This window comes from Elephantulus edwardii, unplaced genomic scaffold, assembly GCF_000299155.1.
Source record: "Elephantulus edwardii isolate Elephantulus edwardi_28Jun2011 unplaced genomic scaffold, EleEdw1.0 scaffold00115, whole genome shotgun sequence".
Classification (NCBI taxonomy): domain Eukaryota; kingdom Metazoa; phylum Chordata; class Mammalia; order Macroscelidea; family Macroscelididae; genus Elephantulus; species Elephantulus edwardii.
In genome coordinates, this window is record NW_006399865.1 from 2,397,385 (window position 1) to 2,411,180 (window position 13,796).

Below are 13,796 nucleotides of genomic sequence, written 5' to 3' on the forward strand. Positions count from 1 at the left end.
GATCCAAACAATAATCTTTTCAATTACTTGCTATGTAACTGTAAGTTGAACAGTGACTAAGGATGACAGACGAGTTGATACCTTTGAGCTGTAGTGTTGGAGAAGAATCCTGAATATCTCATGGATTGCCAAAAGAATAAACAAATACAGCTTGGGAAATTGCACCCAGGGTGCTCCCTTGGAGGCAAGGCTAGTAAAACTTCGTCTCACATGCTTTGGGCATATTGTTCGGAGGGGCTAGTCCTTGGAAGAGGACATCAGCTTTGAAAGGTGCTAATGGCGTTTGTGTGGGGTAGTACCTTTTTTTGCCGTGTTGAACTTGGTGAGGTGGGAAATGCTCCTTAGCCAACAAGTCCTTGGAGTTCGTGCCTATTGCTCCTGTGTCTACCTGAATTCTAAGTCTCTCCTTTTTATGGATTGAATTGGGGTCCACACGGAATAAACGTTGGAACCTAACCCTCTGCACGTGTGCATTTCATCCCATTTGGGAATAGTTTTTTCCTTGTTACGTTAATGAGGCTATATCAGTGCAAGGTGATTTAAAAAGCAAGCAAGTAGAAATGGGAGAAAGAATGTCATCTGGTCTCCCCAAAATACTTGAAAGAATGCCAGAGGAGGTGGGCAAGGATTTCCCCCCAGATTGCCAATGTCTTCCTTTAGTCCCAGAGCCCTGAATTCAGACTCGCGCCCTCCTGAACTGTGAGATCAGTGTCTGCTGGTGAAGGCCACTCGTGTGTGGTATTTATGTCATAGCAACACCCTCCTTTCCAGCTCTCCCAGACTGATTCCCCTAGAGAGTCGGCTCCATTTTTCCGCCCTGGATACCCTCGTGTTGCCCTTCCCCTGGGCCTTCCTGTCTCTTATCATCTCTCAACACCAGCCTCAGAAGTGATGTCACCACCTCCTCCTTGAACCCCAGCGAAGCCCCCTGAGGCTGTGTGGATTAGGCCAAGTTTATTTTCTTCTATCACTTCTGTGTCTAATTGTGAAGACCTTGCTCCATCAGAGTGTAAGCGTGTAATTGTTCTCTGGAAAGACTTGGTTTTAAGCATTATAGTTGATAGCTGACAACTACAAAAGCCTTTGGAATAAAATGTGCAGGTCTCTGCTTTTCTTCTGTCTCTTGACTGTTCAGTGGGGATCAACAGCCTGTCGTCCATCTCATTTTTCCCTTTGGAGATTTTCCTTCCCAAAGATGAGAGCCTGTTATGACTCTGTGTTTTCAAATGGCTTCCCTCCTTCCTGGCTAACCTTGCTTGCTATTGACCTAGCCAGTGATGCCTCCCTGGGTATTCACCAGCAGGTATAGTTTCCAGATTGGCACAGCCAACCTCTGAGCTGGAAGGTCCTTGTAAAATTTAAAAGCTGCCAAGTTGTGAGGAAGGTCAATAAATCAATCACTATGGCCACTTTATTGCTTGTAGGTGATTACCTCATGTGGCCCCAATGGAACATTTCAATTGGATTAAAACTAAACTTCATTAGGCCTGAATTGAGCCTTCCTAATTAAAAAAAACACATAACAAAAGAGAGAGGTCCACACTCAAATGTTTTCCCAACCACACTTGAAATCTTCCATCATCAAGCCCAGCACTTTTCGGGTCCTGCCATGCCATGCCATTCCAATCTCCATGATCTTTGCCAAAGTGATTTTCATTTTGTGCTTATTCCAGCCACTTGTCTTTGGAGGAGTCTGGTGTTTTTTGCTGACTGTAGGCTTGTGGGTGGCAAGCTGGAGTCTCTGCCAAGGGTTTTCTGCATCTCAGATTCGCTCCTCTGTGATTTGCAAACGGGGCTCTGATGTCAGTATAGCTTGAGGGGGTTCCTTTGTGATTGGCTTCCAGACTAGGGAGGCAGGAGCAGAGTGTAATTGTTGTCTCGGGGAGGGGAGGAAGACTTCTCCCCCTTGGCGATGCCTGGTGGCGGGAGGCTCTCTCCCCACTTTAAGAATGTTATTATGATCAAATATGTTCTTTAAAACACTTGCTGTCTTAAATGTTTTTGAGTGTATGTTTTAATGAGATTAATTACATTTACTGTATTGTGTAACCATCACTGCTGTTCCCAAAGCTTTCCTGTCACCCAGACAGGAACTTGGTGCCCTTTAAGTAATAATTCCTCCTCCCACTCAGCCCCTGGCAACCACTAATGAACTTCAGTCTCTGTGCATCGGTTTCTTCCTTTCAGATGGGATCATGCAGTAGTTGTCTTTTTGTGTCTGACTTATTTCATTCAGCATAATGTTTTCAGGATGGCACAGGGAGTGCTGGATGGTGATGCTGGCTGTTTTATGTAGGTTCACTGAGTTGGAACTGACTTGAAGGCAACAACAACAACAATTTCAAGGTTCATTCATGTTGTAACATATGTCAGGGCTTCGTTTCTCTTTATGGCTGAATAATATTTTGTTGTATGTCTGCACCACGTTTTATTTCTCTGTTCATCTATTGATGGACCCTTGAGTTGTTTCATTCTTTTGACAGCTGTAGTTTGGCCATGATTCCATGAACATGGGTGAGTAAGGATCTGTGTGTCTGCCTGGCTTCAAGTCTTTTTTTTATTATTAATTTTAATGAAAATTTATAGATATTTTGGGTTTCCATTCATACATTTTTGCACTTTTCTCCCTGCCTACCCCTCCCCTCAAGTTCATTCTTCTCTTTGAAAAATAAAAGAAAAATTCTTTTGTTGTGATACAATCCCTCCCCCCAAGTCTACGCCACTATGCAGCCTTCGTTCTAGACGCCTGTCATGACAGTAATACCTAATCATATATCCTTCAAGTCTTTTGTGTGTTTATCTAAGAGTGGAATTGTAGCTCTATGTTGAACATTCTGAGGAACTGCCAAACTGTTTTCTGCAGTGGCCACACCGTGTCACAGTCTTGCCCTCAGTGAACAAGGGTTCCAGTTTCCCATAGCCTCATCACACTTGTCCTTTTATCCTTTTAGCCATCCTAGTGGGAGTGAAGTGATATCTCACTGTGGTTTCAGTTTACAAAACCAGGCCAGATGCTGACCGTGACTCATGTGCATGTTTAAATTGAAGCTGAATAAAATGAAAATTAGTCCATGAGAACCAAAATATAAGCTTAACTCTATCTCACCTGAATTTTAAAATCATCTTCAAAATAGGTTTCAGGCATTGAAGACCAGTAATAGAAAATCACATGCATTGTGGGATGATGTTAAAGATGTCATCCTTGAAGAAAGCAAAAGGTCACTAAAAACAGAGGAGAAAGAGAAAACCCAAAATGGATATCAGAAGAGACCCAGAAAATTGCACCAGATGGTCGAGAAGCCAAAGGGAAAAGATAATTAAGTGAAAGAGCTGAACAAAATATTTCAAAAGTCAACTTAGGAAGACAGAGCCAACTACTATAATAACAGAATGTGCTGAGAACTAGAATTGGAGAATCAAAAGGGAAAATCTCACATTTCTCAAGCTGAAATAGCTGGGAAACTAATTCAAGCCTTAAGTTCCAATATTGAAGGATGCTATGGACAAAATCTTGAATGATTCCAAAAACATCAAAAGAAGGTTGTTGTTATGTGCTGTTGAGTTGCCTGAGACTCATAGTGACCCTGTGTACAACATCCCTAAACCCTGCTCTATCCTGTGCCAATCTCACTGTCTCTGACACCCCTATCCTCATTACCCCAGTCACTGAATCAATCCACCTCATAGAGGGTCTTCTCCTGCGATGTCCCTCTACCCTCCCAAGCATGATGTCCTTCTCCAAGGACTGATCCCCCCTTGCAACACATCCAAAGTATGTCAGATGGAGCTTCAGAATCCTTGCCTCCAAGGAGCAGCCTCGCTTCACTCTCTCCAGGATGAACTTGTTTGTTCTCCTAGCAGTCCATGGTATATTCTGTATTCTTCTCCAGTACCACAGCTCAAAGGCATCCATTCTCCTTGTATCATCCCTAGTCACTGTCCAGCTCTCTGACACATAGCAAGTAATTGCAAAGACCATCGCCTGCATCAGGTACACCTTAGTCTCCAGACTGACATTGTTGCTCTTCAGTACTTGGGAGAGGTCTCCGACAGCCGACTTTCCCATTGCAATTTGTCTTTTCATTTCCTGTCCGCTGGTACCAAGAGTGTTGATTGTAGAGCCAAGCCAACTGAAGCTGTGAATAATCTCAGTCTCTTTTTTTTTTTTTTTTTTAAATTTTGTGTACGTGTACCGTCAAATCAGATCTGACTGGTACAGGAGGATATTGCGCCTCCTTCTCCGGCAGAGCGTCTGGTGGATTCGAACCGTGTTCCTCTGGGATTGCAGTGCAGCTTCTTGCCACTAGGCCACCAGAGCTCCCCAATCTCAGTCTCTTGATCATCTATCATGATGCTGCCAGTTGGTCCAGTGGTGAGAATCATTGTTTTCTTTTTTTTTTTTCATTGTTTTCTTGATGTTGAGCTTCAGTCCATATTGAAGGCTGCAGTTCTTGACCTGCAGCAAGTGCATGAGGTCCTCCTCAGTTTCAGCAAGCAGGGTTGTGTCATCTACCTAACACAGGTTGTTAATGAGTCTTTCTCCAATCCTGATGCCACATTTCTCCTCATAGAGCCCAGCCTCCCAGATAATCTGTTCTGCATATAGACTGAAAAAAAATATGGAGATAGGACACACCCTTGATGCACACTCTTCCCAATTTTGAACCATGCAGTGTTTCCTTGCTCTGTTCTGATGCCTGCCTCCTGGTGCAAGTATAGGTTTCACATAACCACAATCAAGTGTTCGGGGATTCCCATTCTCAGAGTCAACCACAGTTTGTTGTGATCCACACAGTTAAATGCCTTTGCATAGTCAATGAAATACAGACATTCCTCTGGTACTCTCTGCTTCCAGCCAAGATCCATCTGACATTAGCTGTAATATCCATAGTGCCACGCCTCTTACAATGAAATGTTCAAGGAGTTGGAGTCTGAAAATCAAAAGGGCCAAATTCTCTCAGCATTTCTTAAGCTGAAGGAACTGAAGAACTAATTCAAACCTTGAGTTGCAATACTTAAGGATGCTTTGGGCAGAATATTAAATGATCTATGGAGCATTAAAAGAAGATGGAAAGAATATACAGAGTCATTGTACCAAAACAAGTTGGTGGACAGAAGAATTTAATGAAGCAACATATGAGCAAGAGCCTGTGGTGGTTAAGGAAGAAGTTCAAGCTGCTTTGAAAGAATTGGGGGAGGGGGAAGCCCCCAGAAATTGATGGCATACTGATTGAAAAAAAAAACACCAAACAGACGCTGCCCTGGATGTGCTCACCAAGTTGTGCCAAGAAATCTGGAGGATAGCCACCTGGCCAAATGACCGGAAGAGATCTATATTTGTTCACATTCCAAAGAAAGGTAATCCGACAGAGTGTGGAAATTATCAGACAGTATCATTGGTATCACATTCAAGCAAAAGAAGGTAGTCATATGTAATTGTCCACAGAGGGAATGGGAGGGGACAGGGAGACTGGGGGTGGGGGGCAACAGGGCAAGTCACGAGGTTGTAGATTTTGGTGGGCAGGAAGAAGTGAAGGAATTGGGAATGATCCAGTGGGATCAGAAAAAGAAAAGTTAACAGTATGCATCTTTGGTGGCCTAGTGGTAAGACTCTGTGCACTCTCCTCCTCCTCTGTCATTATTGCCCCTGAAAACTCACTGGATGGTCAGCTATGGGTTGATTCTGACTTGATGGTAAACGACAAAAGCACTAGTAGCCATAGATCAATGGTGATTAACTTTGTAAGAGACAATATATGAGAATGAGCCTTTGAAACACAAAGGGAATGAAAAAATATGTACATGAATGAAAACAAACATGCACACACACACACACACACAGACACACAGAGAAGATGGAGGGAATACACAGAATCACTATACCAAAAAGAATTGGCCGGCACTGAAATATTTCAGGAAGTGTACCATAGGATCAAGAGCCAGTGGTAATGAAGGAAGATCTTCAAGCTACACTGAAGACATTGGCAAAAAATAAGGCCCCAGGAATTGATGTGATGCCAACTGGCATGTTTCAAATGACAGATGTAGCCCGGGATGTCTATGCCAGAAACTTGGAGGACAGCTGCCTAGCTAATTGGAAGAGTTCCCATTCCCAAGAAAGGGGACTCAACAGAATATGGAAGTTATTGATATCATACCCAGGCAAAATACTACTGAAGATCGTTAAAAAAACCTGCTAGAATAGTACATAGAACTGCCAGACATTCAGGCTGGATTTAGAAGATACTGTGACACCAGGAATTCATTGCTAATATCAGATGGATCCTGGCTGGAAACAAAATATACTGGAAGAATGTCTTTTGTGCAAAGGCATTTGACTGTGTGGATCTTAATAAATAATGGATAACATTGAGAAGAATGGGAGTCCCAGCACACTTAATTTTGTTGAATGAAACCTATACCTAGTCCAAGAGGCTATTGTGCATACAGAGCCAGGGAGCACTGTATGGTTTTAAATTATGAAAAGTGTGCATCAGGATTGTGTCCCTTCTCCATCCCTATTCATTCTGTATGCTGATCACATCATTCAAGAAGCTGGATTCTACAAAGAATGTGACGTCAGGATTGGAGGAAGACTCATCAGTAACCTTCAGTGTGCAAATGACTGAAATGGCTGAAAGTGAGGACTTGGAAGTACTTGCTGCAGAAGGTTTAGCACTGCACCCGTCAATATGTATTACATCTCAGTTTCAAGGAAAAAAAAATTCCTCGCCACTGGACCTATAGACAACATCATGATAAATGGAGAAAAGATTGAAACTGTCAACGGCTTCCTTTTACTTGAATCCACAATCAGTATAACTTGGTACCAGCAGTCAGGAGATCAGGAGACATGCTGCACTGGGAAAGTCTGTAGTCAGGGACTTTTTCAAATTACTGAGTTCTCAGTTTGAGAACTAAGTTGTGCCTAATTCAGACCATGGTCTTTTTAGTCATCTGCTGTGCTGGACTATGAATAAGGATGGCATTTGATGTCTTTGAACTGTGGTATTGGAGAAGAGTACTGAATAGCCTATGGATGGCCAAAAGAACAAAAGGTATTTCTTGGAGAAGGTTCAAGTCATAGTGCTCATTGGAGGCAGATGATAAAGCTTTGTCTCACCTACTTTGGACATGTTGCTAGGAGAGGCTGTTACTTGGAGAGGGACATCGTGCTTGGAATGGTGAAGGGACAGTGAAGGAGAAGAACACTCAACCAGATGGATTGACAGGGTGACTGCAGCAATGGGCTTGAGTGTTTCAGATTGTGGGGATGCCACAGATAGGATAGGGTTCAGATCTGTTGTTCATGGTCAGTGTGAACTGAGCTAAACTCGACAGCACCCAACAATAACAGTGACTAATGATGTTGTGATATCTTTGCATGCACTTTTTGGACATGTATCTATCTGTCTTTGGAGTCCAATTTAAGCTCTTTGCCCATTTTTTAATTGGGTTGCCATTTTGTTCTTGAGTTGGAATTATTTATGTATTGTAGATATTAAGTTAAATCTTATTAGATAGATATTTCCTTAGGGTTTCTCCTTTCTTCCCCCCATATAACTATTTTATTTCCCCCCTTTTAATAAAGCAGTTTTATTCTTCCTCTGTTTTAATGCAGGGTACATTATTTATCCCCTTTTCTTAGTTTTCCCCCAGCCCCCACATTAGTCCTGTTTTATAACAGTGGCATTATGTAGTATTTGTTCTTTTGTGACTTAGATATTCACTGAGCAGAATGTCCTCCAGGGTCATCCATTTTATATTTCATGAGTTCGTTGTTTTTCAGTGCTGCATAGTATTCCACTGTGTGAATATACCACAGCTTCTCTATCCATTTGTTTGTCGATGGGCACTTGAATTGTTTCCATTTCTCTGCTATTTGTGAAAAGTGCAGCAATATGGGTGTGCATGGTTTCCCCTTTAGTTTTGTGTGTTTAGAATTTCAGTGACATCCCATGTATTTTATTTTTTTCTTTTATTGCTTGTGCTTTTGGTGTCAAAGCCAAGGTCCTGCAGCATTTCCTTGTGTTTCTTAAAAGAGTTTTATAGTTTTAGTTCTTCCATTTAGCTCACTGATCTGTTTTGCATTAATTTTTTTCTACTTTTAAAATTTTGGTTTTGCATTAGTGTTCATGTGTGATGTGAGGGAGGGATCCAACCGTATTCTTGTCCATGTGGATATATAGTTGTCCCTGCAGAATTTATTGAAAAGAGAATTCTTTCCCCGTTGAATGTATGTAGCATGTTTGTTGGAGATGCCTTGAATTTTTAAAAAGTGAAGTGGTTTTATTTTGGTATAAACAAATATAGTAAAAACACTCATCACGATTGTTTCACATGCAGGATTCAGTGACATGAGTTAGGTTGTGCACATGCAGCTCTTGCCACTCTCCATTTCTAAATTATTTTACCAGACATCTGGCCTTTGAACTGTGTTTTAAGAGCAATTGAGGAGAACCTTGGCTATCACCTGCCAATTCAAGTCTTGCTAGTGTTTCCACCTCCATGGGGTGTACATTTTTTATATCCATGATACTAAACATAAGGTTGCCTCTTGAGTGATCCACTCTGTCTCCTGGGAGCCAGCAAGTGATTTGGTTACCCAGCTGCATGGGGTTTGAGTGGTTGGGATGGCCCACCCTCAAGTACTCTGAATTTTACCTCTTGCCTCGGCAGAGCCGGGACAGAGACTGAGTACTTTGGGAAATGTTAATATACCTTTAAAACTTGGAGGCCCCTGCTGACTTTTCCCCCTTATACCAAAAAATGGAGCGTGTGTGTCAGCTTCTACCGTATCTTCAACTGCTGTGTGATATTCCAGGGGTGAGTAGTATGGTCAGTGCTGGAGTGATGAGTGGTACTGGAAACCTGATGGATTTTCTCGACGAGCCATTCCCTGATGTGGGGACATACGAGGACTTCCACACCATTGACTGGTTACGAGAGAAGTCACGGGACACGGACCGACACAGAAAGGTATGTGGTATTCATCAAGCACATTTTGAAAGGGGGCTCATCTAACTGCAGCACTCAGTTTAGATTCAGTAGCATGCGTTACTGAGGGGTGAGTCGCTTTCTGTGCCATGTACTGGGCTAGGTTCTAAAGAAGAGAAGAACCAATGAGAGAGTTGTTCTGGAGGAGTGCGTGCAGGCACTCTGAGTGCAGGGGCCAGGTGACAGGGACAGAAGGAGGACCGGGGCTAGAGAAATCTGGTGCCACATCCTGCCCGTAACCCCCTCAGGCTGGCCTACTTTGGGAGTGCTATTTCTGGGCCTCATTTTCTCACCTATAAAGACAGAGGTAATGATCATGAAGATGAAGAGATACAGTGTGTGTGTGTGTGTGTGTGTGTGTGTGTGTGTGTGTGTGTGTGTGTGTAAGCAAGCTTAGAATTCCAGTACCTGACCTCTGGTTGGCAGTTAGTATGTTTTCGTGGGTTATAGTAAAGTTGTGTATTATGTACGAGGGATCACATAAGGAGGGCAAGTAGAGGGTGGCATTTTAGTTGGGAGTTGCAGGATGGGGAGTGGCCCTGTGTAAGTCACAGAGGCATGAAAGAATGGGAGGAGTCGGGGAAGTAGTATGGAGCTTTTGGGGTCTGGTGGAGAAGCCACGGAAAAGGGGACTAGAGGTGAGCCTGGAAGCATGGGCGATGAAAGCACAGTGGGAATGCCCAGTAGGTCCCGGGGAGGAGTCTGTGTCTTAGCCAGAAGGCCACAGACCTCAGGGTGCCCTGCAGCAGGAGATACAGGAAACTCTGACTGGTAGTTCAGGAGAAAGAGGAAGATGATGTGAAGGTAGAAAGCGTTTCGGGGAAGGAAACATGAATTGGTAAGTATGTCCACATTGACTGCGATGTCTGCTTTGTGCCCAGATAACCAGCAAAAGCAAGGAGTCCATATGGGAGTTTATCAAGAGCTTGCTGGACGCCTGGTCAGGATGGCTTGTGATGCTGCTCATCGGCTTACTGGCAGGTGTGTGGGGGCGTACTGTGTTTTCCTCAAGCGTTCTTAATAAGTGTTTATTATCTCTTTGTTTCCCACTCGTCTCCCCTCCCCTTCCGTATGATTCCTTCTGCGTGTAAACCTTTCTTTAGCTTTTTGTAACAGTGGTCATATACAAGATTTTCCTACTGTGGCTGACTTATTTCACTCGGCATAATGCCTTTTACATAATGGATTTTCCTGAAGGTACACATTGTACATTCTCTAGAGCATTTGACACTGAGCAGTGCGAGGGTTAGGGGTGCCAGGCTCCTGTGCAGTCGAAAATCCTTATATAATTTACCGTTGACCTTTGCACAGTTAGGGTTTGAGCTATGTGATTCTACTTTTAAGCAGATTTCCCACCCCCACCCCCGTTGCTCTCGTAATGAGCCCATTCAGTAATGATCACATGGCATTTTAAGTAGATATTCAACACTTGTACACAGTTAGGTCTGTGCTGTTCAGAGGTGAAATGTACTTGTTTATGTAAAAGGTAATTTGGGAAATTTTAAGTTACCATTACTAACCTACCAAATGAGATTAGTCTTCACTAATATGGCAGGCTATAGAATGACTAATAAACATCCCCAAATTTTCAAAATAGTTCTGGACACCTACAGGCTCTGCAGTAATCCCAGGGATATATCTCCAACTAATACATTGTTTTCATTCTCAGAAACTGTGTACTTTTCGCTTTTTATAATCCCATCACTGGGATTAATAAGTTAGAGATGTTTCCAGAGGAATAGGTGATCCTATGAATGGGACACTTTCCCCTTTCATCTCCAAACACATGCAAATGGTTTCTTTTTTTTTTTTTTATTGGGAAAAACATATTGGGGGTACAAGGAGGTGAGGGTTGGGGGCAGAAGGGTGAGGATGGGCCAGGATGCAGTTGCAGAGCTGCACAGTTTGGTCGGTGGGGGGAGCAGGTGAAGGAAATGATGAGGGTCCAGTGGGGACCAGATGCTACAGAGGAATGACAAGCATTTTCCAGTAGTAATTAAGCCAACTGTCTTATTGATTTGGGAATTGGATGCCGACTCTCTGGTTTCTTCATGCTGAACAGGGGCGTAGATATAAAGGGGGGAAGGGAGGACGCTTTATCACCTTACTGGTGGTCTTGGGTTACAGCTGCTTGCCTTCTTGCTCCTGAAGGCCGCGACGGTTCGCCCCGAGCCGGTGGCCAAGTGCAGCCCGCCCCGGGCAGAAGGTCACGATGGCTCGCCCCGGGCAGAGGGCCGCGACGGCTGAAGTAGTCTTTTTTTTTTTTTTAAAAAGAAGAAGAAAAAGTGTGTGTGTGTGTGCCGTCAAATTGGATCTGACTGGTACAGGAGACTGCCCCTCCTTCTCCAGCAGAGCATGAAGTAGAGTCTGGGGTTTTTTACCCCCCAGGTGCCTGTCGGGGCCTGGGTTTCAGCTGTCCACACCACAGCAGTGGACAACGAGCTTAAAGCCCCTGATGGCTCTGGGCGCTGACTCTCACCAGTGGCTATGGATGAAGTCACAGGCGATTTTCAGCCAGCGCCAGACAAATGGTTTCTTGAACTTTATATTCTTCTTAAAAACTGTGAAGGTTAATACTTAAGAATAAAACGTGTGCATGGTAAAGAAAAAAGCCCACCTTGAACCAACTCTTAGCTGACCCACACAGGAGGAGACTGCGCCCATCTTTCTCTATCAGAGCAGCTGGTGTATTCGAACCACCTGCCTTTGGGTGAGCCGTGCAGCGTCCTACCTGCTAGGCCACCAGAGCTCCCCTTAATAAAATAATAAAAAGAAATGGTAAAATAAAAATGCTAAAGAAAGTCCCTAAATCAAAAGTCTTAAGTCTAGCAAGAATTACAGAGAATCAAGCAGAGACTGTTCTAAACCAACTGGAATACATAAGTGCTGTAAGAATGGCAACACCAATGGAGCACAGATGTCAATTTTGTGATCTTTGAGGACTCAAGATTTCTGGGTGCTCTGCGGTTTATTCCATATGAAAGTGTAGCTGAGGCCTGGTGGTGAAGAAGGACTCCGCCCCCTTTGGCAGGTCATAAAGAACGAACAGGAATGCTGGGAATGAGAAAACTTCCCGGCTTGTCATAGCGTCCACGGCTTCTCTGATTCTTCCCTTCCTTCTCCAGTGGATTTCCTAGTATATGATGGCAGTTATCAGGGAGGACTTGATAGCTAAGCGGTGCTTGACAGCTGCTTTGGAGAGATGTTGAAGGTAGATGAGGTGAGAGTGTGCTGTGCATTTTTGTCTCTTATTCTATAGAATGTTGCTGCTGTTGTGTGCCATAGCTGACCCTGCAGTGGGTTTTCAGAGGCGATAATCACACTGGAGGAGATTGCACCTCCTTCTCCCGTGGAACAGCTGGTGGATTCGACCTTTGTCCTTTTGGGGTTGTAGTGCAGCTTCTTAGCACTAGGCCACCAGAGCTTCCTCTTATATACAACAGAAAGGATCATCATGTGTAGTAAAGGAGAGGGTTGGTAATAAAATGAGGAGACCCTCTTTGAGATGTAATGACCCAGTAATGACAGCAGTGAGATCAAACATAGCAACAATTATGAGGACATTGCAAGACCAGGCAATGTTTTGTTCTGTTGTACACAGGGTTGCTAGGAATCAAGACTTGACAGTCCCCAGGAACAGCAATATCTGTGTATCTGTCTCGCTGGCTTTCAGGAAGGAGGGTGAAAGAAGGCAAATGTGGAAGGCTGGATGCTCGGTTCACTAGTTAGCTGTGAGGGGCTTGCTGGAGCAGTTTGGGATTGTGACTAGCCAGCTAACACTTGGACTAGATTTTTTTCTTGGTCATTTCTGGAGGAATCACCTTGTTCATTAAGGGGGAAAGACCAATTAAACAGCAGCTGAGGAGATGGCCTGACCTGTGGGGCTTTAAAATGTCCCTTTTCTGGGATTCTAATGTGCAGTCAGGGGGAAGCCACTGCAGAAGAGAGCCCCAGGACATATCAAAGGAGTACCCCGAGGGAGGTACTAATGAAATCATAACAGAAAAGAGGGGCGAAATGGGTTTTGCCTGTTTGTTTTTTTTAAAGATGTGATAAAATACATATAACAAAGCTTGCCTTTTTAACCATTTACTAAGCATAGAACTCAGTGACAGTAAGTGTACTCACTGTGTTGTCACCACTATTACTCATTTCCAAAGCTTTTTCTTTATCCCAAGGTAAAACTGTCTCCAATAACAACTCATTTTCTCAGAACTCTTCTTTGGAGTGGATGTACTTTGGAAGCAAACTCAGGGAGCTGTCCCCATTCGCCTCCTCCTTCTCCAGGGCGTGGCCCTAGGGATCCCCCTGCCTGGTCTCTTGTTTTTCCCTGGCTGTTAAATCCTGAATCTTAATGAATGAGGACATAAGAACACTTCCTATAAAGTGTTTACTAAGAAACTACCACTAGATGGCACTGTTGTATCACAAAAGAAAACCGAAGCGCAGCCAGTCAGCTCTAGAGTGAGTGCCCTGTAAGGACAGCAGGTGGCGCAATAGGATAAGGAATGAACAGGCGATAACGGTGTTTGGGGCGCTCTGAGGTCTTCCCTCTTTCTGCAGGGCTCACTGTCATCCCCTCCCTACACCTTCTCCAGGTCTTTTTTCAAATGCCAACTTTCCTTTTTCCCCCTTTTGGAGCCTTCTCTTCCCAAACTTGTTAACGTTGTTCCAGGTCGTCGTTGCCACTCAGTGGGAATGGTGGAGGGATACCCGTTTGTTGCCTTTTGAGTCCAGTAGATGGCGCTTCTCGTGCTCACCAGATCCATGGTTCGTTGTCTGTCCTTAGAAGCCCTGCT

The 13,796-nt window shown here is 43.9% G+C and overlaps 1 protein-coding gene across 2 annotated transcripts in view; it reads left to right on the top strand.

Annotated features, from left to right (window-relative positions):
- The first annotated feature begins 8,827 nt into the window (after positions 1-8,827).
- CLCN4 (chloride channel, voltage-sensitive 4) overlaps positions 8,828-13,796 on the top strand; it is a 33,313-nt gene continuing 28,344 nt past the window's right edge. Inside the window, exons 1-2 of one of the 2 annotated variants that reach the window (XM_006892357.1) lie at positions 8,828-8,979; positions 9,879-9,978. In XM_006892357.1, coding sequence (XP_006892419.1) covers positions 8,836-8,979; positions 9,879-9,978 — 244 coding nt within the window. In that variant the 5' untranslated portion in view covers positions 8,828-8,835. The remainder of the gene's footprint in view (positions 8,980-9,878; positions 9,979-13,796) is intronic. The other variant, XM_006892358.1, reaches the window with a different exon arrangement.